Source organism: Terrapene carolina, unplaced genomic scaffold (genome assembly GCF_002925995.2).
Source record: "Terrapene carolina triunguis isolate 2854851 unplaced genomic scaffold, T_m_triunguis-2.0 Scaffold194, whole genome shotgun sequence".
NCBI classification, from domain to species: Eukaryota; Metazoa; Chordata; order Testudines; family Emydidae; genus Terrapene; species Terrapene triunguis.
Window position 1 is genome coordinate 10,379,722 of NW_020664545.1, and position 21,587 is coordinate 10,401,308.

The 21,587-nt window shown below is 44.6% G+C and overlaps 1 protein-coding gene across 4 annotated transcripts in view; it reads right to left on the reverse strand.

The window, feature by feature from the left end:
- DOT1L (DOT1 like histone lysine methyltransferase) overlaps window positions 1-21,587 on the reverse strand; it is a 101,406-nt gene that overhangs the window by 11,443 nt on the left and 68,376 nt on the right. For 2 of the 4 annotated variants that reach the window (XM_026655040.2, XM_026655039.2), the window contains exons 16-27: window positions 20,756-20,847; window positions 17,170-17,271; window positions 15,535-15,672; window positions 14,537-14,662; window positions 13,199-13,683; window positions 12,800-12,923; window positions 11,669-11,815; window positions 8,668-8,797; window positions 6,400-7,016; window positions 5,465-5,670; window positions 3,456-3,520; window positions 1,891-2,865 (exon numbers count right to left, since the gene is read on the reverse strand). In XM_026655040.2, coding sequence (XP_026510825.1) covers window positions 1,891-2,865; window positions 3,456-3,520; window positions 5,465-5,670; window positions 6,400-7,016; window positions 8,668-8,797; window positions 11,669-11,815; window positions 12,800-12,923; window positions 13,199-13,683; window positions 14,537-14,662; window positions 15,535-15,672; window positions 17,170-17,271; window positions 20,756-20,847 — 3,207 coding nt within the window. The remainder of the gene's footprint in view (window positions 1-1,890; window positions 2,866-3,455; window positions 3,521-5,464; window positions 5,671-6,399; window positions 7,017-8,667; window positions 8,798-11,668; window positions 11,816-12,799; window positions 12,924-13,198; window positions 13,684-14,536; window positions 14,663-15,534; window positions 15,673-17,169; window positions 17,272-20,755; window positions 20,848-21,587) is intronic. The other 2 variants (XM_026655041.2, XM_026655042.2) reach the window with 2 other exon arrangements.

Genomic DNA, 21,587 nt, shown 5'->3' on the forward strand with positions numbered 1-21,587 from the left:
TCCCCTCTCTGCCTTGAGATTACCTGCTCTCCAAATTTTATTGGGATCGCTCTATGTCAAAGAACCTGTCCCCACCCCGCTTCCAAGCTCAGTTATGGGCTGTTGGCTGAAAAGGAAAGGAAGGTCATTTAGTATCTTGTACAAACCTCCTGTTTTCTCTAGCCTTACCTTACAAAATAAGAACTGTTAGCTAAGCAAGCTCTTTATCGTGGCTTAACCCCAGAAAGGTGCGAAGCATAAGGAGACTGCATGCCAAGTGTAACCCACATAGCGGACGTGCCGGTTGCGTTGGACTGCGGGATCATGGGCGCGGTCTGTGCCAGCGCCAAACGGGGCAGAGGGGGGTGATGGACTGTAAAGGAGGGACGGGAAGTTTTGTGCTGAAGAGAAGCTAGCTTAATAGACAAAGAAGCATTAGCAGATTGGACAGAAGCAGCAGAAGAGGATGGTAAAAAAGCATCGTTAGCTGGGATGGACGGCAAGTTCTGCAGAAGCGCAGGCTCAGAGTTAGAAGCGAGTAATGGAGGAGGAGGAGGTAATGAAACGTTAGGAGGGGGTGGAGGAGGGGTATGAAAAACAGACTGCACTGGCACTCTGCTTAGGTGCTGGGCAGTTCTGTTCTCACTGGACGTTACTAAGCTAGAGGAGGGGGGCTGGAAGGATGAGGTGCTGGCCACAGCCTGCAGAGGGTTTAAGCTTAGCATTGTGCTGCTAGAAACAGCACTGCTGCTGAAACTGGCTCCAAACTGATGAGAAGAGGAGGCAGAAGGCACCGCATGGTTAAAAATACCTGCAAACAGGAGAGAAAAAACTCAGCTTCAGCAGATGGGCTTTGTACAGTCACAAGTGACAAGAGAAACAAAACAAGCCAAAAAAAGCAAAATTATAGCAGTGACAGCCCCATACAAAATATGCAGCATGAGATAGCAGCAAGCAATGAGAGATAATGGGTGCAGGCCAGGAGGTACAAGAGAGTCACTTACCTTCCGACTGCCAGCCTGCGTATGCCATGGGAACAATGGCCAGGCCCAAGAGAAAGCAGAACTTGTGATTCTACGCCACACGGGTAACCTTTTGATGAGATTACCCAGTCACTAGAGTTCTTTATCTGAAGACTCAAATGACTGCGGTTTCCTCCTGCTTACCCACTTACAAGGCTGCAAGGGCAGAGAGTGTATGTCCAGCAAATCTAAAACGCTACGAGGTGAGAGTTAGGATTTCCCGACAAGGTGCATGAATGATTATGGGCAGAAACTGTCTGAACCTGCCAATACTACGGGGTTAAATGAAGCTTCTTTCCTATCTGCTTCCACTAGTTTGTCTCACAAGAACAGCAGCACAGAATGCTAGAGGTGCACATGACATTTGCCATTCCTGGCACAGAAACATTCTCTTATCAGTGTCAGTTCAAGAGCCAGCAGAATCCTACACAAATCCCATCAGCATCTCATCTGAAAAGGATACGGATATTCAGCACAAACAAGGAAGAGGGTGGGTGGGGGAGAAATCTTATGTCCTAATCTCAACCTTCACTGAAGCTGACAAGTCAGATATCCTTAACTGTTCAGAGAGGGCAGCATGGCACGTTAAACCTTTAGACCTGCAGGGAGACCTAAGCTAGTTCCAGCATAGTGACAACTGTCACGACCACATGTTATGAAATCAGAACATCGAGGTGCATTCCCATTTCCTTTAATGTTTAGTTCTATGTTCATCTAGCAGAAAGAAAGCCGATTATTCCATCAGTCGTGAGAGATGCAGGATAGAGTCAATCCAAGGCAGAGCTGCTCCACCTCCTGCAGAAGTGAAAGGGTTTGGTACCTGGAGAGAAACATGGCCACGTTTTCCTCTAGCCCTGCCCTTATACCAGAGAAACAAAGTTCTGCCTACCTCCAACTGTTCCACCTGTAACCCCAGAAGAGAAGTTCCCCATAGCATGAGAGTTAGTCAGTCTGGTTGCAGCTGATGACACGTGGACCAGACTGGCAGCAGCTGGCATTGAATTAAATAAGGACTGCAATACTGAGGCGTTTGTGACCGAGTTGAGGTTTGCCTGCAAAGCCATGGGGCCCAGGGGGAACTGCGATCCAGTGGTCAATGTGTTTAAGAAAGGATGGTGCGTCTGAACAGAAGGTGCTGGGTTGCCTGCAGATGAGACACCAGTGGAAAGGCTTTTGCCATTGAGAAGGCCACCAGAAGATACAGCAGCAGCAGAAATGAAAAGGTTGTGGCCGTTTTTAAACTCCACATCTCGGTCCCGTCCTTTGCCGACCTTGCCATTGTGCTGCAAGGAACTTTTTTCAGAAGAAGCCCCTGGACGAATGGTTAATTCACTGATCTCTTTACTTTTGACCCCTGACCGGTTTAAGTCTTCTCCTTTCATGCTGCCTAGGCCTTCAAGCTGCCTCTTGTTCAAAAAGGGGTTGGTCTCCAAAATCCCCACATCTTTGCTCCTCTGTGACTGAAAACCCAGAGAGGAGTTGAGGGTCGTCACATCTGAAGTCTTATGAGGAAGAGAAGCACCATCAATAAAGCTGTGTAAACCGATGTCTGTGGGCAGTCCACCGTTATACATGGATCCATTAGTGGAGTTTGTATTGGGGCTGAGTCCGTCCGTCCCAGAGGAGGACATGGTGATGTTTTTCCGTGTGTGTGCTGCAATTTTGGCATCGATGGCCATGCCATCCTCAGAGGACGGCCTAAAGGCAAACAGGGAATTCTGGCTCAGAGATGAAACAGCCTGCAATGGGCTATCGGTAGTTTTGGTCAGGTTGATGTCAGAAATTGGTGAAAAGGTAGACTTCCATTTACTGCTATTCATGTTCTCACTGGTTTGTGCTTGTCTCCTCCCAGCTAAACTGCCACCTAGTTTGGAAGAAGGGTTGCATGCATCAATAAATAATTCATTTAATCTTCAGTAAGCAAAATCTGTCCAACAACTGACTCATTTCAATAGCTGATTCTGCTTTCTGAACACACAGGGAGAAAGTTCACAGCAGCTATTAATCCCTCTATGACCCTAGTTAAATGCATCTCAAAGGACTGATTAGGCTATTGGAAGAGCAGATTACATCAGCCTTCAAATCAGACACACGCCTAGCCAAAAATTGGTCAGGCATCCTTGTCTAGGAAAAAAGTAAAACTCTCTAAAATGCTTTATTCCACCTATAGTTTTATCCCCAGTGCCAACAGTCAGGACTACAACCTGTGCCCATAAATTTAAAAGGGCTTTTGACACAACCAACTATAAAGAGATGGCCCCAAAGTTTGTATTGTGATGAAGGCAATCCCCTTAAGGATCTGTATTAGCATAGACCTCTGCTTTGAAAGGCATATCTGCTATATGCCACAAGTTCTCTCCCAGGAAGCCTGCTTATCAATTGATGGTCTAAAAACTACAGGGCAGCAGGCAGCACAATGCATTTAAATGGACGGTTAACATTCCTCAAACTTACCATTTTCAATAGTCTTCTGTGGAGATTTGCTTTCCAATGATATCGTTGCAATTTTCCTCTCAATTCTAGTAAGAAAAGAAAATTACTTACACAGTGCTTCTTGAAGTCTTGCTGTTACTGAGTTACCGCTATGACTTACCTCTTGATTTTTAGGTTTCTGTGTCTACCCAACTCATTTAAAAATGCACAATGCAAACTTACTAGTTCATTGGTGTCTCAACCTTTCCAGACTATTGTACCATTTCAGGACTCTGATTTGTCTCACGAACCCCCAAGTTACACCTCACTTAAAAACTACTTGCTTACATAATCAGACATAAAAATATAAAAGTGTCATAAGAACGGCCATATCTGGTCAGACCAAAGGTCCATCTAGCCCAGTATCCTGTCTTCCAACAGTGGCCAATGCCAGGTGCACCAGAGGGAATGAACAGAACAGGTAATCATCAAGTGATCCATCCCCTGTCACCCATTCCCAGCTTCTGGCAAACAGAGGCTAGGGACACCATCCCTGCCCATCCTGGCTAATCGCCATTGATGGACCTATCCTCCATGAACTTATTTAGTTCTTTTTTGAACCCTGTTATAGTCTTGGCCCTTCACAACATCCTCTGGCAAAAAGAGTTCCACACGTTGACTGTGCGCTGTATGAAAAAATACCTCCTTTTGTTTGTTTTAAACCTGCTGCCTATTAATTTCATTTGGTGACCCCTAGTTCTTGTGTTATGAGAAGGAGTAAATAACACTTCCTTATGTACTTTCTCCACACCAGTCATGATTTTATAGACCTCTATCATATCCCCCCTTAGTCGTCTCTTTTCCAGATGAAAAGTCCCAGTCTTATTAATCTTTCCTCATACAGCAGCCATTCCATATCCCTAATCATTTTTATTGCCCTTTTCTGAATCTTTTCCAATTCCAATATATCTTCTTTGAGATGGGGCAACCACATCTGCAGACAGTATTCAAGATGTGGGCGTACCATGGATTTATGGAGAGGCAATATGATATTTTCTGTATCCCTTTCTTAATGATTCCCAACATTCTGTCACAGCACACTATTACTGAAAAATGGCTGACTCATTTTTACCCTATAATTATAAAATAAATCAATTGGAACATAAATGTTGTACTTCCATTTCAGTGTATAGTATATAGAGTAGTATAAACAAGTCATTGTCTGTATGAAATTTTAGTTTGTACGCACTTTGCTAGTGCTTTTTATGTAGCCTGTTGTAAGACTAGGCAAATATCTAGATGAGTTGATGTACCCTCTGGAAGACCTGTGTGTACACCCAGGGGTATGTGTACCCCTGGCTGAGAACCACCGTACTAGTGGAATTTATCATTACCAAGAAATAAGCTACCAGACTCTGAACAGAGGTTGTAATGGAATTTTACCTACATAATCAAGAATACTTATTCATGGAACTTTTCATTGCTTTTTTCCTTCCTCAGGCAGCCAGATTTACAGCACCTTTACTCTTAAAATGCTTCACATACACAGAGCAATTACTGCACCCACAAATGGGGAAGAACGTGACAGTGTTTAACAACCTAGAGCAATGTTACACAACAGTTTGGAATAGGAAGTGAAGAACTCTGTCTCAAGTTGAAATGGAAGTGGGAATTTTCTTAGCCAAAAATTACCCAAAAGGTGGGACTTGGTCAGGATGCTGAAGTGAGCACTCCTGCAAAGTTTATGCTCATTCTCCCAAACAAAGCCACCCACTGCAAGCATTAAAAACCCAGCTAGGAGTAGGTTCCCTAGGCTCATTCCGCTTTCCAACACCTTCACTGTTTATCAAGAGATGTTAGCTACTAAAGTACACAATATATATATAATGCTGAAAACAAACTCTGGCTGACAAGCAGCACGGGTTCATGAGATAGATCTTTGTACTTGGAGAACGAACAGACCAGGCCTTGCATCCATGACTCTAGCCTAGAGAGCTGCATCTTCAGATCAGATAAAGTTGCTGACCTGACATCGACACAGTTATATTCACCTGGTGCTATTGTGCTCGTCTTCCGATCCCTGTTCTTCATCCGAAGTCAGTGGCGAGTAATGAACACCGTTGGTCTGAATCAGGGGCTTCTCTTTTTTCAGCACTGGAGGCTGGTCATTGTCCTGGTAGGGAACAGGAGAGTTCTTCAGGGAGTTTTCAGGGGAGGAAATGGCTGTTATTTCTAAAGGCTGATTAATGTTATTGACCTGGGGTGGGAAGAAAAAAAATGTTAAAGATGAAAATATTCTTTTAGTAAAGAACTTCATAAGACAATATTCACTCACGCTCAGCTTTCAGCTTTAAGACTAGCTTAGTGTTTAACACCCAGCGTCATGCTATGCTTCAATGTCACAACCCTAAAATCCCTGCACAATGCTTGGCTGCCTTTCTGAGCTTTAATGGCTGAATACTTGACCTTGAAGATGATAAAACTAGGCAGTTAAATGCATGAAAATAGGGCAAGAACATTTCACCTCAAATATCAATTTCTGATGACATGATGAATACAACCTACAGGTCCTAATTAGGAACATCCGCCGTGAGTTTTATGATAACACTTACTGAATAGCATTTGCTTAAAGTCAATGGGACGTAAGCACTCAAGTCAGTTAATTTATTTTACACGGGGTAAAATTTAGATTTCACTATAAGCAAACGTGTTTCACGATCACTTGGAGAATCGGAATCATTTTGTTAAAGATTCTGTTTAATACTTCATATAATTTTTTGAGGGGAAGGTAAGATGATTTAAAAGATTCTGTAACTACAACTAAATGGATCATTGTAACTTTCAACAACCTGTTGGCTCTTAAAGGAACATGTTCACGTGGGTTTTTTATGCTACAGTCCAGAACACCAAACCTGTAACAATGTACAGTACTGACATGCCAAACATACCTACATTTAGCCACAACTCCCATCATTCTTTTCCTTACCATTGAGTTGATATTAAGTGGTGAGCCTGAAGGCTGAGTAAAAAGTCCAGCCACAGTTGGTAAGGATTTGCGTTTAGGGGACACCCCGGAGTTCATGTTTAGATTCCCTGTGGAGGATCTCTTCCTTCGACCTCGTTTCTTCCCATCCTGCATGTACGCTTGGCCACAGTCCAGCCGAATGCTTGCGGTCAGGGGACTGTGCTTGTTAGACGGAGACTGTTTCACACTTCCTGTACCAGGAGAGATTGTGAAGATGATTCTTCTCTTGGCCTCATTCTCAGGGTCGGACAAGGCAGCATCAGGCTGGAGTTCCCCCTTTGGTCCTTCGGCAAACATCTTCTGAGCATCCACATACTGCAGTACCCCTCCCATGCTCTGGGAGGCACCATTTAACTTGGGGCTTGCTGAGTGCTGGTGAGCCGGGGAGTTCGGCCCAGAGTTCCGTGACTGCATCATTAGCAAAGAAGGGTATTGTGGAGTGGAGCTTCGAGACCCTACCGAGTTAAACAAACTCCCAGAGTCGTCCACAGCTGCTTGGTCAACACTATGGTTAAGGTGGGCTGGGCTGTTTGAAAGAGTTCCATTAACTGCCATGGAGCCAGAAGAATATGAAAAACCTGTGGAAAGGGAAAGTGTCACTAAACAGAAGCAATGATGTATCCCTTCCAGTGCTAGTGAGACTAAATCTCTGGGATGTGTCTGAGTGTTCAACTATCCTATCTGTATTCGATTAACTGGCAATTCGGGCAAAGCAATAACTCCCAGTCACCTGCATAATACTATGTATTGACCTCTGCAAGGCTGCCCATCACACAGTGAAGCCAAGAACATAGCTGTATGTGTTGGTGAATTAAGTTAGATTTGTCAGTTCACTCTGCTCCCTTTTACTGACTCACAAAAGTTCATACATATCATGCAAGTGTCCTGCTTTTAACCCAATTTTTGTCACAACTCAAGTGCCTTCTCCGGATAAGATGCTCCCCTTGGATTAGAACCCAAGAACCTCTCTGCTCCCGGCCCTTTCCTCTAGCCAGTCAACCACACAGCAAGAATCAGCCAGTTTCTTTCCAAAGAGACTCATCTGCACACCTAGTCCCTCCCCATAGCTCAAACCAAAAGAAAGCAGGGAGAAAACTGTGGTGGATCTTCAGGAAGTCAGGGGACTGAAGGAACCTATGTGGGAGTTGAGGGAAAGGGGAGTAATGAAGTTCATTAAGTATCTGCAGCAATGCATCATGCATGGAATTTAGATATGGCCTTCTTTCCTTGGATAGTTGGGACTAAGGGGAGCTGGGAACCCAATGTTACTCTGCAGCACTGACTATAATTGGCTTCAGAGGGAGCTGCCTTCAGCCCTTGTCTGCTGAAAGGATGTTAATCAGGACAAAGGCCCTGAGGGTGGGGAGCACAGAGGAAGAATGACAGTGCAAGTCTGATGAGGATACAGCTGTGGAAGAGCGCTTCCTGCAGGCTATGCTGAAGTGGCACTCACTGGGCCTAAGCCGTCTGAATAAAGGGTGTCTCAGTGCTTTTTGGGAAACTGCTCCTGCCCCTTGAATGGAGTGTAGTGGGTTTGCTAAGCTCCCTATTGTTGAGAGTGGCAGACACAAAGTCAACAGCTGCCTTTCCAGACGCCTGTAAAAGGCCTGACTCATTTCTCTGTGCCAGGCTTCCCTTTGGGAATGTGCTCAGATTACTGGGGAGCAACAGCATCCACCACAGTGGTACAGCTGGAGGTAGGATTTCCCCAAGGGTGGGGAGACCATCTGTTCCATCCTTTATTTGTGCTGATGAGAGAAAGAGCTAGAGGCAATCGTCTGCCAGCATTCCACACAGCAACTGCAGCGAGGAGAATCGGGAGGATAAGAGGGGTCACAAATGGGCATGCAGTTGGATGTGAGTAAATTGAATCTATACAGATGCTGGAAGAGAACTTAAGGGGGACTTCTCGCACTGGGTGTTCAGCACTGACCAACAGGAACACACTGCCCATCTTGGTTTGTGATTCTTTTGTCTGAACTGCCACACCCATATGTTTCCACCAATGAATTACCCTTCCCTTCATTGTGTTTTTCAGCCCTACTACACCCTCAATCCAGGTCCTCCTCCTTAACCCAGGAACATTCAACCTCGATATGAAACTGCACCATACATCCAGCTCTCTGCAGCACCAGGGGCTCTCAATCCCAAGCGCCCAAAAGCTCAAACACACATAATAAAGAGTTATTGCTAAGAGACATGGAGGTTCCGTAGAGGAGAGTTCATTACCTGAGGTAGCCAAAGCCAGTGGCTTATTTCCAGCAGCATTGCTTATGCCATTATGAGAACTAGCACCATACTGTTTTTCAAGTGTTGACGACGAGTCTCGATTCTGATGAACTGGACTAGGTGTGCTTCTCTGGAGGAGGTGAAAAAACAAAGGCACTTCAGTCCAGGAAGTTTGTTCAAGTGCTGTTCATTTAACAGAATTCATGGGCATTTGTAGGTTTGTGACTTTAAATCCCTCTGGATTCCCTAAACCTTCTAGACTTTGTATATTTTCAGAAAATTACAGTTTAACTCCAGGCTGCCCAAACATCATCAAACCAAGAGCTGCATCGGCATCTTGCTGCATCTAGTTTCATGTAGCCTGCAGAGAGGTCATGTCCAAACATGTAACAATCTTTCCACCATAATGCATCGCTGCATGCTGAGACATGAGCTCTCTGCAGACCACACCTTTGGTATTAGCAATGAGAGCCAGGCCCTGGACTGCACTGTAGGATCCCAGGGGCTTCATCTGATCATCTCCTGAAGCGTCATTGTCCATGCACAAGGAACACTGCCCACCAAAAAAAAATCTGGCACCTGGAATAAAAATGACGGTCTCTGACCTCATGTACCTAGGAATGTATTGGTGCATAAATTAAGAGTCCTCCAGTAATTCCAGAGCCTCGGTAGCCTTCCTGCTACTGTGCTGTAATTTGTTTCTAGAATTGCTGGTTTCACATACAATGCCATATTTTCCAAAAGCACAAGAAAGTGCTTGTTTTGACAGGGTTCCCAGGTACCTGAGAAACTCAGGTGTTAGACAAGCCTGTGACCTGTGCTCACAAGCCAAAGAGAGGAAAGGGACTGAAGCGATTCCTCTCCTTTGAGGAACAAAGGGTGAACTCAAAAATGTGTAGAATGGTTTACCCTTTGGTCCCATCAATGCCTGCAGCTATAACCAAGCCACAGATCCCTGTTTGGATTAGGGGACAAACCTAGTGCAGCTACATCATCGTTAATAGTGATTGGTTAGACACGACCTAAGGGCATTCCACCACTGGGTTAGAGGTTTGGACTATTCAAGGGTTACCCCAGTTATGGGACACGGTTAGATCCCATCTACACTACAACTTTTAATATTATTTATATTGAGTTAGCATCCACAAGCCCGTGTCATGGACCAGGATCCCAATGTGGTGGTGGCTGTACAACCACATCCAAGTGCCTTTGACTCAGGACAGCTGCGTCGTAAGGAGGTCCCTCAATCCATAGTTTTAGTGTAGATGGGAAAAGAAACAAAGGGCTGTATCTTACCCTGAGTTCACACACACAGCTCCCCTGAAATCAGTGAGAAGTGCACACAGACTGAAGGCATGGTGTCATCCTGAGTATTTCTGTTCTCAAAATGCCTCCATAATGAATAAGCCATCAGGAACACTAAAGGGAGCGCCAGATTCCCACCTGATGCAAGTCAGCACAGGCCCGCCGAGTTCCATGGAACTATCCCACACTACACCAGCTGAGTGGCCCAGTACATGTACACACACACATGCGCACATTGCAGGTGCTCACAGACTTCAGAATCAAGCTCTCCCTTTGCCAAACCAGTTATTAGCAAGGGGTATTTCCCAAAGGCAGCCCTAACTCCCAAGGGCAGCAGTGTAATTCTATACCGATGCCACCTTCCTCCATTTTAAGAGATGTGTCTGCCTGGAACCAAGACAAAAGGGCTCTCCAACACAACAGCAAGGCCTTTTGCTAGGAGAAGGGACATGGGGAGTCAGACTACGATACCCTCCAACTGCAGCTGGCTGTGGCATCTGTGTAATAATCCCTTATTTAGTTCATCAAAGAAAGAACTCCCTGTGACAGAGTGCTAGGAGCAGACCCAGCACTCTGGCCACTAAGGTACTAGCTCCCCTCACCCCCACCCCGAGTGGATTTAATTGGGGGGGATGGGTGCTAATAAGAGCAATCAACCCATCAACTGGGAAAGTTAAAGGACATGAAGGAATTACAAGGGGGAGGCTGGCAGAGGCCATGGGATACATGATCTCAGGCTGGAGAGATCTTTCCCTCTCCCATGCCAGAAAGCGGGCTATGGGGGGTGGGAAGTTTATGTCCAATTGTATGTTGCTGCACAAGGCTGCACTGGTAAACTGCTGGAGGGGACTCAAAGACCACACTGGTGGTCACAAACTGGGAAGCATCCAGCCAGTTTGAGATGGTTCAGTGGGCTGAGAAGGGAGCCATTAACCCTCCTCTTCCCTCCACTACCATTCAGGTGGATTCCAAATCCATGCTTCCCACACAGAAAGCCAGTGAATGCTCCTTAGTAATCTACTGGAATCCCCTTTGGCAGAAACAGTGGAGGGAACTGGATGCCTTACATCCCTGGTCTGTCAAGCACTGATCCTCCCGCCCCCAAGGTCCTTTTCATGCTCTTTCCCCTGGGAACACACACCAGCATAGGTCTGCTGAGATCACAAGGAAAAAAAGAGTCCCAAAACATTTCCAGTTGTGAAAGCTGAAAAGATACTGCAACAGCTCATGCTTGGCGTGTGACAATTTCAAAGCACTGCGCAAACTCAACCTCAGCACCCACACGAGGTAGCCCCATTATACCAATGAGCAAACCAAGACAGACGTTCATTTGCCCGGTGTCACATAGGAAGTCAATGGCTGAGCTGAAATTAGCACTTGGGATTCCTCACTCATAGGCCCACATCCTACCCATCAGGCTATGCCTGCTTCTCCAGCATGCCATAGATTCAGAACGTAAGTTGTTTGGGGGCAGGGACTTCATCTCTCTCCCTGTCCAGGACACATGCTGGTCTAACATACTCTAGGAAAATAACTGTCCAAGATCCAGGCAGAGAGACAGCATCAGCAGTCACTCCAAAAGCATCAAGGGTATTCTAGCTCAACGTCCTGGCCAGGATTCTGGTGCATGGTATACGATTATTCCCCAGTTTGGTTTTTAGTTAGGGATGGAAAGTGTTGACAATCCCTTACTCACCACCTTCTCAACACGGCTAGGTAGGACTACGCTGGCCAGAGGGATACTAACAGGGAGTTTATTGGGCTGCACCGTGCTGAGAGGAATACTGATAGGTAGGCTGGTGATAGTTTCTCCATTACTCGCAGAAGTCCTCTCTCGCAAAACCTGCAAACACAAAGGCAGCCTGTTTCAAAGGGGGCTTGTTACTCACTAGTGAGTTTCCCCAACAATGACCAAACCCTGCTACTTCTCAGCATATGTTGACATTTTTATATAAAAATAAGCGGTGTGCATTTTTCCCCAGGCACTTTGCTGTCGTATAGAACGTGCTGCCTGATGGGAACAAAGACAAGAAAAGGGTGTTTGGATGTAGTGCAAAGACAGCACGTCAATTCAGCCAACACCCCACTGCAACCATAGACGAATGGCTGTGTGCAAAGGAATCTGAACCAGATCACCTTGGACAGGAAGGATGGAGGCTCTGATGTGGGCCTCAAGGGAGAGGGGGAGTTTTCGAAAGCTTGTTTCCCCACGTCCTTGCCCGTGCTTGGGGATTCACAGCCTCTTATTTCTTAACATTTACATCAATGAGAAGCGTAAACATTGATTTGCTGCTGGCGAAAGGTGCTTGTCCAACAAATCTGTAGACAGAAGCCCTCTTCCACAGAACAGACAGAGCAGGCAGCAGCAGCGCAACCTTCCTATCACTGCCACCCGCTAGTGTGCCTCCACTCTGCTCCAGAATGGGTGCCTCTACATGGGAGAGGATAGTTCACACTCCATGGTACATTCTCTCCTCAGCCTCTCTGCTGAGGCCAACACCTAGATGATGTCAGGTGGGTTTGGTTAAGTGAACTAGAGGAAAACACTTACTCATTTTACAGAGTTCAGTGAAAGACATCTGATAGCAATAAAACTTTTGGTCACTACCAGCCTAGTTCATAACCAGACTCTCTCCACCATCCAGTTCCTTCTTTTGACGTCTTGGACATCTCCCATATCATGTTACGCCCAATGCTGAGTTGGCTTTTTCTATGGCTACCAGAAAGGATGGAGTCCACACTTTCTAGCCTAGAGCTTTTATTTCTTTGCTCCGTCAGAAGCATTTCTGTTGACAGCTCTGTGCAGAGAGGCCAACGCATTCCTTACCTTCTCGCCTGCAATCGGTAAGGCCGCTGGGGAAGAGGGCCGAGTTTCCTGAGGACTCAGCTTTATGCCATTTGAAATGCCAGGGCTTGGATATGTAAGGCCATTCTCTTTTACATGGTCAGCTCTGGAACAAAGATGTACACAGTCAGTTTTTTCCTTCTAATGCCCTTTGTTCAAAATGAATTCCTATTACAAACTCAAGGCATTATTGCCTTGCTTACCTGATAACCTGGCATTGCTGGATATACTAGCTTACAGTTAAATGACTATGCCACAAAGCTTTACCACGCTAAAATCTAGGCTGAGATTCTGTTTTCTTCTACTGTCTAGGTATATTACCAGCAACACGCCAAGCATTACCACACCGCATTTCCCAACACAGGAACTGACCACTCTCACCTCTGGTGTATCTCATTAGTTGTTGCTTTTCCATTGACTGCATGGTCCTGATTCAAGTGTCTCCTTAGGGCTATCTTAGCTGGGGAAAACCTGGTGTAATCAGGTAAGGACAAGCTTGCCGTCTTGTCCACCTTCTGTCTGCTGCTGTGGTTTGGGGTGCAAGGAATTATTTCTTGGTCCAGGTGAGAGGTCATGTATTGAGGGGTGTTCTGCTTGGAAGAGGGCCTGCTAAGAGCATTATGGATTTCATAGGGAGTAGCATGGCCATTCATGGACAGTTCAGGGCTCATGCCATTGATGTGGGGCATAGGAAATTTAGAGCACTCAAGCTCAAGCTGGAATCTGCCGTGATCAGCCTCGGGCTCACGGCTTAAACGGTTTTTATTGCGTAGTTGTACCGACAGAGACTCATCAGGAGGCATATACGATTTCAGCTGCATGAGCTCCTGCTGCCTTTGACTTTTCTCAAGCTCCACAATGCTGATCTTTAAATGAAGAGGAGGACAAAGATTAAAGACTGTACCTAAAAAGTATACCACATTTTGGAGCTTTCCCTTCCAGATGCTTCTCAGAAAAAGTGTCCCCTTTTTTGGTGATAACTCAAAGCAAACCATCTATGATTTAAAAAACAAATTTCAATACACCACTCTGGATTGGTGAAACAAAGGTACAGGTAGAAAAAAGAAGGTTCAAACAGACTACTAGGGAACATCTTCTAGAGCATGTCAGACAATTTCCAATAAAGAGTCTGTAAAAAGTCAGATTTAAATAAAAACACAGCCTAATTTAACACTATTGGATGGTGGGGGAAGGGGAAAATGACACCCCATCCTAAGAGTGTTCAACCATTTGGACTGGGTTACCACTTCTTATGAGAAGCCAAGAGAACCAACCCCATTGCAAAAAGAAAGGTCCTCTTGGCAAGATGTTTCTATGGGAAGTGATGTCTGACATGAGACACGCACACAGGAGATACAATATAGGAGCAACAGAACGAAATAGAACAAAACCAGTAGGACCTTCCTTTTCACTAGACAAAGCATTTTAAGGACACAGGGAACAGCTGATAAACCAAGCTCAGGTTCAGAAGCCCAGAGCAATACTGGAGGCCAAGCAAACTTCCATTATTTGCCCTTTATATAGCTGAAAGATTATCTGCAGCTTTGTTCTTCCTAGTTTTATCAACCCACCTTCTAATCATTTTGTCATACTACTACCATGGCAGCAGGTTTATGTTCCAATGTCATGTAATGCAAAAAAACCCAACATGTGTCCTAGCGGGAATACTGGCTGAATACTACTTCGAGCTGGTGGCACTAAATTTGCTCCTGGTTCTACCTGCAATTCCAAACAGTGCTTTTGTTTCTCAGAAATCTGATTCTTCAGTGCCTGCTTTTCCTTCAGTAAGCTCTCCAACGACAGCGTTGACCAATCCAACTTCAGTTCTTCGCATCGTGCTTTAAGCTGCAAGTGCATTAAAGGCTTGGTCAGTGGCATGTTTCACAATTCCGAACTATCAATAGAGCAGGGCAGAATTCCGTCCTTGCCACTGAAATTTAAAGGGAAACTTCGATCATACTGAAAACTAGCTCTCAATTCAAGGCAAACATTGCAGCTTTACAGAAAAATTGGTTTCCAATCCCTATTTAAGCAGCTAGAGCTTATAAGGCTATCATTACTCAACATCCCTAAATGCTTCTGCGTACAGTTTCTCCCACCCTAATATTAACTGTGTGAACTGCTGAAAGTGACGGATAGATAAATGATATATGGCTACAGCCAAGCGAGCCCTGGGCAAACTTCTTGGCCACGGTGTTCTATCACCCCAACTTCAAACTGCTATCCCATATGTGCAGAGCCTGTCTGCACAGCTGTGTACTGTGGACGAGGTTGGGGCCACCCAAATCAGCTGTCACGTCAGAAAACTTCTGGATTTAAATTAAGACGTCTGTGAGAATGGACCACCCAACTCCACCCTTTGGATCAAGATTCATTCGTTTGAAATGCATCTTGATTAAGAAGTAAGAGAAAGAAAAGAAAGCAACTGGCGACTGTTCTCAGAAGCCAAAAGGTCTAGGACTAGAGAAAAGCCACAGATAGCATAGGAACCAGACAGTGAGCACAAGAACTGGACACACGAGCTCTTCCCATCACCAGCGTAGCATTCTTTGCATAGACAACATTCTTCTGGGCTCTAGAGGAACTATGGTTTCCGTTCAGTTTTTGTTCTCATTAAGATATAAAAGGGAAAATAGCAGTTCATGACCTGCCGTCTCTATATAAATGGCCATCACTTGGCTCACACATTGCTAGTCAGATGGAAGCACGGTACGTACCAGCTGCAAGCTCTGGTTCCTGAGTTCACTGTTATCTTTCTCCAGCTGCTTTGTCTGTTCCTTCAGCTGCTGGTTGTGAGCAGAGATCTCCTTCTGAGCCTGAATCAGGTCATTATATGTCAGAGCTTTAACTCCCAACTACAGGACGAGGGGGAGAAAGGATCGGATTCAAATGGGACTCAGTATTCCAATTTCAGACAGTCTACACACACATATAGTAATAATATTTCACATTTCTATATTGCCTGTCGTTAGGGGACTCACACCACTTTGACAACTTCCCAACGCTTCTGAGAGGCAGTGTATCACCATCGTCATTCCCACTTTACAGATGGGGAAGTGAGGCAGAGGCGCAAGATACCTCGTGTAGTCACAAGCAAGTCACTGGCAAAGCTGGGAACACCAACCAGGAGTTGACCCCTAGTAGGACCATATGATCACCTGTTTATGCAGTGAAGCAGCATGCTTCTTTGCAGGCCTTTGAACTTTCATTTGACCTATCTGCATTTGTTAAGGTGGTGTGGTACCGGCCAGTTTGTCCCAGTATACCCTCCCCCATGCTTTTTAGAGCCGCTATAGGGAAACAAGAAGCTACTGTGCCTCAGCTTCCCCATCTGTAAAATGGCAACAATGCTGAGCTCTTTTGCGAGACACTGAGCACTACAGATGAAAAGTACTGGGTAAATACTGCTGGTTGTTATATTATTACTGCGCCACCCAATGTTATTGGTAGTACCAGAGTAGCAAAGACTCCCCAAATGAGGTCAAGGCCTGACAGTACTAGACTAGCCCAAAGAGTTCACAGGCTAAACAGACAAGATTGACAGCAGGTGGAAGAAATATTGGCCCAGAGATCACATGATTTGCCTGAGGTCGCTCACAGTCTGACCGAACCAGGAACTGAACCCAGATCTCTTGCAGTCCAGCGGCTCAATCACAGGACCGATTCAATGAAGCTTTGAGGCCTGTGCTGAGCAGCGCAGCAAGGACTATGTTGTGCATAAGGGGGATGTAGCCTGGTTTGGGTGAGTGCAAACGAGTTCTCCAGATGTGCAGTTACTGATTAATCCCACCACTGTTACTTATCAGAACAGCAGAGCGCCCTGTCAATCTTTATGCTGCAGGTGAATGAAATCACTGCCTCTGGGGTGACCAGAGATTTTTATTTGATCCCTTTGTTCAATTTCCAAGTGTGTTCTGTTCTCCCCCTTCATAAGCGGAAGTGGGTGGTGCACGGGGTCATAAATCCACAAATAAAATGGTGTAGTGACATAACACCAACACCAAAGCCTGTGGAGCACCCAGGGGGGCAGGTGTGCACTTTTTGGAGAAAGATTAGGCAGACGTGGCAGGTCTACTCAACTAGGGAAAATGAATGTGCTTTCTGTGTGTTCCTTTGCTACTTAATGGAAAATCAGCCCTGAGGACTGTCATTAACACCCCTTCTGGGATCAAGGTATGGTGGTGGGACTGCTAAGCTATGACTTAAGCAACAGTGATGGACCGGACAGAGAAGGAAATACATTCCATTGTGCAGCCACCTGCGGGGAAAAGCCAAGATGTCAAAGCCAGAGTAACACCTCAAGAAGGTTGGATTATTAATTTCCAACAAGGATATTTCTCTGCAAACCATACCTCATCGAGTTTCTGTTGAAAGAGACGTTTAATTTCCTCTTTCTGTGCCTGGCAGTGGGTGAATAACTGTTGTGCTGTCCCCAGCAATTGAGCATTCTTTTCCTGGAAAAGTTGTTAAAAAAAGAAAGAAAGAGAGAGAGAGAGAGAGAGAAAGAAAAGCAGCAAGTTTATGTCAGCCTCCCACTGGAATGTGTGTGGGAAGGTCCATCTCAACAATTGGCATTTCAGTGATATAGATGCTTACACAGACAAGAGGAATTAGAAACCCTATCGTAAGAGTGAGATCTATTAGCCCATGGCATGGTCTTCCAAGCTAAACAGAGGAAGTCCCATCGCCTGAAATATTAAAAACTGTACTGGACAGTTAAGAATGATCCTGCACTAGAAAAGAAGAGGAACTAGACTTCTTCATAGACCTGTCCCATCTCTAACTTCTGCAGTTCTATATTTGCTAGAGTTTAACATTGTGGGTGAAACCATATTTTAAAGCAAAGTACACAGATATTTATTTATAGGCTTTTTTGTAGTATTCATCAGGGTAATCTCTCAGCAATTCAAGTGCCAACCACATTTTATACATGAGAAACTGAAGCACAAAGAGATTAAGTGACTCATCAAGGACACACACTAAGTCTGTGGCTGAGCTGGGAATAGAACTTGGGGGATCTGTGTTCTAACAGAACATTCTTCTTCCAAGAATTTCAGTAAACGAAAGTATGTCAGGGAAAAAATCAAAAATATGTTAAGTCACCTCCTAGGGGAGCCCCTCTCAATGTTTAATATAGAAGTCCTTACACTACCTGCTCCCCCTTTGATTTCTAGATCAATTCATGCATAGAACATTCACCAGACCACCACTAAGACTCCTTACTCCCACGCTCCCTATACCTGTAAAGGACAGGAATACAACTGGGCAAAGAGGTTCAAATTTCTATGAAATACAAGAGTGTGGAAGGGAAAAGAAGCCACAAATTTCTGATGCTTCCCCATTTATCTCCCAGCTCTAGAGGAGATTTCTGCAGAAGCAAAGTATTCACTACCAAGGGTTGAAGAAAGGAAAAAGAAGGGGTCTTGCACTCATGAGCTATCCATCTGGTTAAGGAGCAGTGTTCTACACGTAGGGAAAAAATACAGGAGTATGACATTCGATCACAATCAAAACCCTCCTTTGTCACCTACTCCAAGGATTTTGGGAAGGGAGAATGCACAGTCACCATGGCACTAAACCCATTGCTTAGGTGAGGCTGTGAAATCATCTGTGCTATCCACACCCAGCATTTCATTAAGTGTTACAGCCAGTACAGTAGCCGCTAGCTCCATCTAAGGGTACATTAGTATACTAGCACTTCCGAAGCTTTATTAAAAACAGTTACATTTTTAAAAAGGTTTTCATAAGAAGAGACAAAGTCAGAGGCAGTATTCTAACCAGTACATACCACAGAACAAGTTATTTAGCCAGAGCCGTTCTGAATTCAGGTTTCACAATTCTTAACTAGTGATTCTCTCAGTGCCCAGTGCTACACTCCATGAAGAGATTTTGACTTACAAATAGAGGTTCACATTTCGGTTGCCCCAAGGGAGCAAAAGGTGTCAGATACCATCACCAACTTGCCCTCCTCCATACAGTCTGAAATCACAACTCCAGTATACAGCACAATAGGCTGTGCAAACGGACAGAATTAGCTTTCTGCTGCCCGTTTTCCTGACACCAAGCATGTGAACAGAAGGGTTTTTTTGTCCTCTGTTTCTTAGGGGACCATAAGCCGAAGCGGTAGGGGACTGTCAAACATCACTGACAATGGCTCAAAGCACTTCTTGCACAGTGAATGCAGCAAGCGGCATTTGGCCATTCTCAGCAAAGGGATAACACCAGCCTTCCCATATGGAGAACAGTGCAAATTCTATAAAGTCGGTGAAACTTTATGCTGTTACCCTGGATTGCTCATCTCTCAAAACCCACCACCACATCCTAGGAATAATCCAGCAGCATTCTTCTCTGAGACTGCCAGAGGCCTAGAAATGGAAGACCCAAGGTGTTGAGGGTTAGAATTTTACTGTGTAGGCAGAGTTGTGTAGAGGAACCATTATTCTGGCTCCGTCCTCGTAGTCCCTGTTTACAAGGGCATTAATTAATTCCCTAACGGGCAAAACCAGGAAAGAAAAGATATTTGGTTAGTGAACTTGTCCTCCCTCTGCTGGACAGAGAGCTCTACTGCAGCAGAATACTGCAAGGAGAGCTGGGAGACATTTTTTTCCTCAGCAAGTATTTATTAATTTTACCCAAAAATGCATTTTTTTCAGGCACGGAAACTATTTGCAAATTCAGCAAACAGTTTTAGCCAAAAAAACCTGAAAAGTTTCAGAAATGTCAATTGGATTCAACATTTGGTTTGAATCAACCCAAGCAAAAGTTTCCATTTTTCATTTTGTTGAGGGGGAAAAAAAAATCAGTTTTGGTTCAAAACAAACAAGGGGTGGTTTTTTTGGTTCAGCTACTGCACCAAATACTTATTTGCTCAGCTGTAACTGGAAGCTCATGCATAACAACTCTTTACAACTATCACGCTTTCCATTAGGCTCTCAAGCACCTTACAAACATCTCTCTAGGTTTTTATAACATGCCCCAACACCTATTCAGGGACTTATGGCTATGTTATCCAACCTGCTGTGTGACTGTTGGCTATTTGTTTACTTTTTGTTTTAGTTCTTCCATTTATTATAAGGTGAACAAACCAACTTCTTGATGTTAAATTGGTTTGAGGGTTATAGTCTAGGGTTCACTCCAATTCCTGGTTTCTGCACATACTACTGTAGTAGGCATTTTGACTCTGAGGGATTAGCTTTCAATGGACACTTTATTCCAGAAAACCAGAATAAGGGCTATTTTATATTCTCTAGCACAATTTTATTGTCCCATATGACCCATCTGCGATCTCAGAATAGCACTTACTGAGCCACAATTACCTGACGGAGATTGTAACCAGTTTGGAAAAGACCATCTCATGTAACTTTTGGTCACCTCCTCTCCTGAAGCTCATCAAGGAAAGAGCTGACGTTGAAACAGTGGCGCTTTAAAGTGTGACACTGCTTTCTCTTGAAAGTTCATGTTTCTAAGTGCTATCTGTCTGCTATTGTTTAGTGTTGGGAGAACCCTCATTTTCACTTGTACAGGTGATCCCATATTCAGGCAAATAGCTCAACCATATTTAACAGAGTTTAATTAAAAGGAATTTAACAATGAATTAAAACTGGACAATCCTGTGAAAAAAGTGAACATTAACCCCATTTTACAGGGGAAACAGGGACAGAAAGGCAAAGAAACTTCATCAAGGTCACACAGTAAATTAGTGGCACGGCTGAGAATAGAAAACAGGACTCACAGTCCTGTGCCTGAAACAAAAAGGCATCATCTCTCTTAAGCAGGGCCCTTTAACTCTATCACGGGCTACAGTGGAATTAGGTAAATACAGATCCGGAATTCTGGGTCTCTGTGGCATTTTCTCAAATATCTATGGAAGGGGATACAAAGGCTGTACACATATAGCTAGAAATTGTCAGGAGACCAATTTTAAAAAAAGACACTCACCTTTTCCTGCTCCAGTAACTGTTGCAGATTTGCTTTGTACTGAGGAGTTTTCATGTACGCCATGAACTGCATGTATTGGATCTTAAAAGAGTCTGTAACACAAATGCGTGGATGACAACTTTATTTGGCGGAAGGGGAGAAAAACAATTTAAGACTCATATTTTGGAGCACAGTTTCTCCCTGCTGCCTTTTGCATGGGTTAACATGTGCACTGACGCTCTAGAGCTCACTTTGGTGAATGCTGAAAGCTCCTAGTTAGGCTGAGCTCAATTATTTTAAATACAATAGTTTTGCACCATCTTGTGCTCTAGGAATGGTTACTCCAGTAATGCGCTTTCCTTTGCAGGAAAAATAATGTTTTAAGAAAACTAACTTGGAACTTTCTCCAGTAGCACATTACTTAGAGTCTTAGCTGGTCTGTGCGTCATCTATTAACCACATAGATTAGCTCCCTCGTTATAACATTTCTAAGAGCACATTTTCAGGAAGCAGACAGGAAGCTGATGGACCCTAATGATGTGTGTGTTGAAAAAGGAGTTTCTTAATGGACTTTAATGCAAGCAGGAGCAATAAAACAGGCAACCCATTATAATCATGATAGAAATGCACTCAGAGTGCTCCAACATCCTTGCAGTCTCCCAGCCTGGGGTCATTCTACTCCTCCTTCACAGCTAAATAGCTGATAAACTCTACTTGTTCTTTACAATACCCCAAAATTCTCCCTCTTCCTCTCCATCCTCACTGCCAAAACTTTGGTCCATGCTCTGGGCATGTCTTCCCTTGATTAATTGTAATCTCCCTAATCACAATGCACCCCTCAAGTCTATCCATC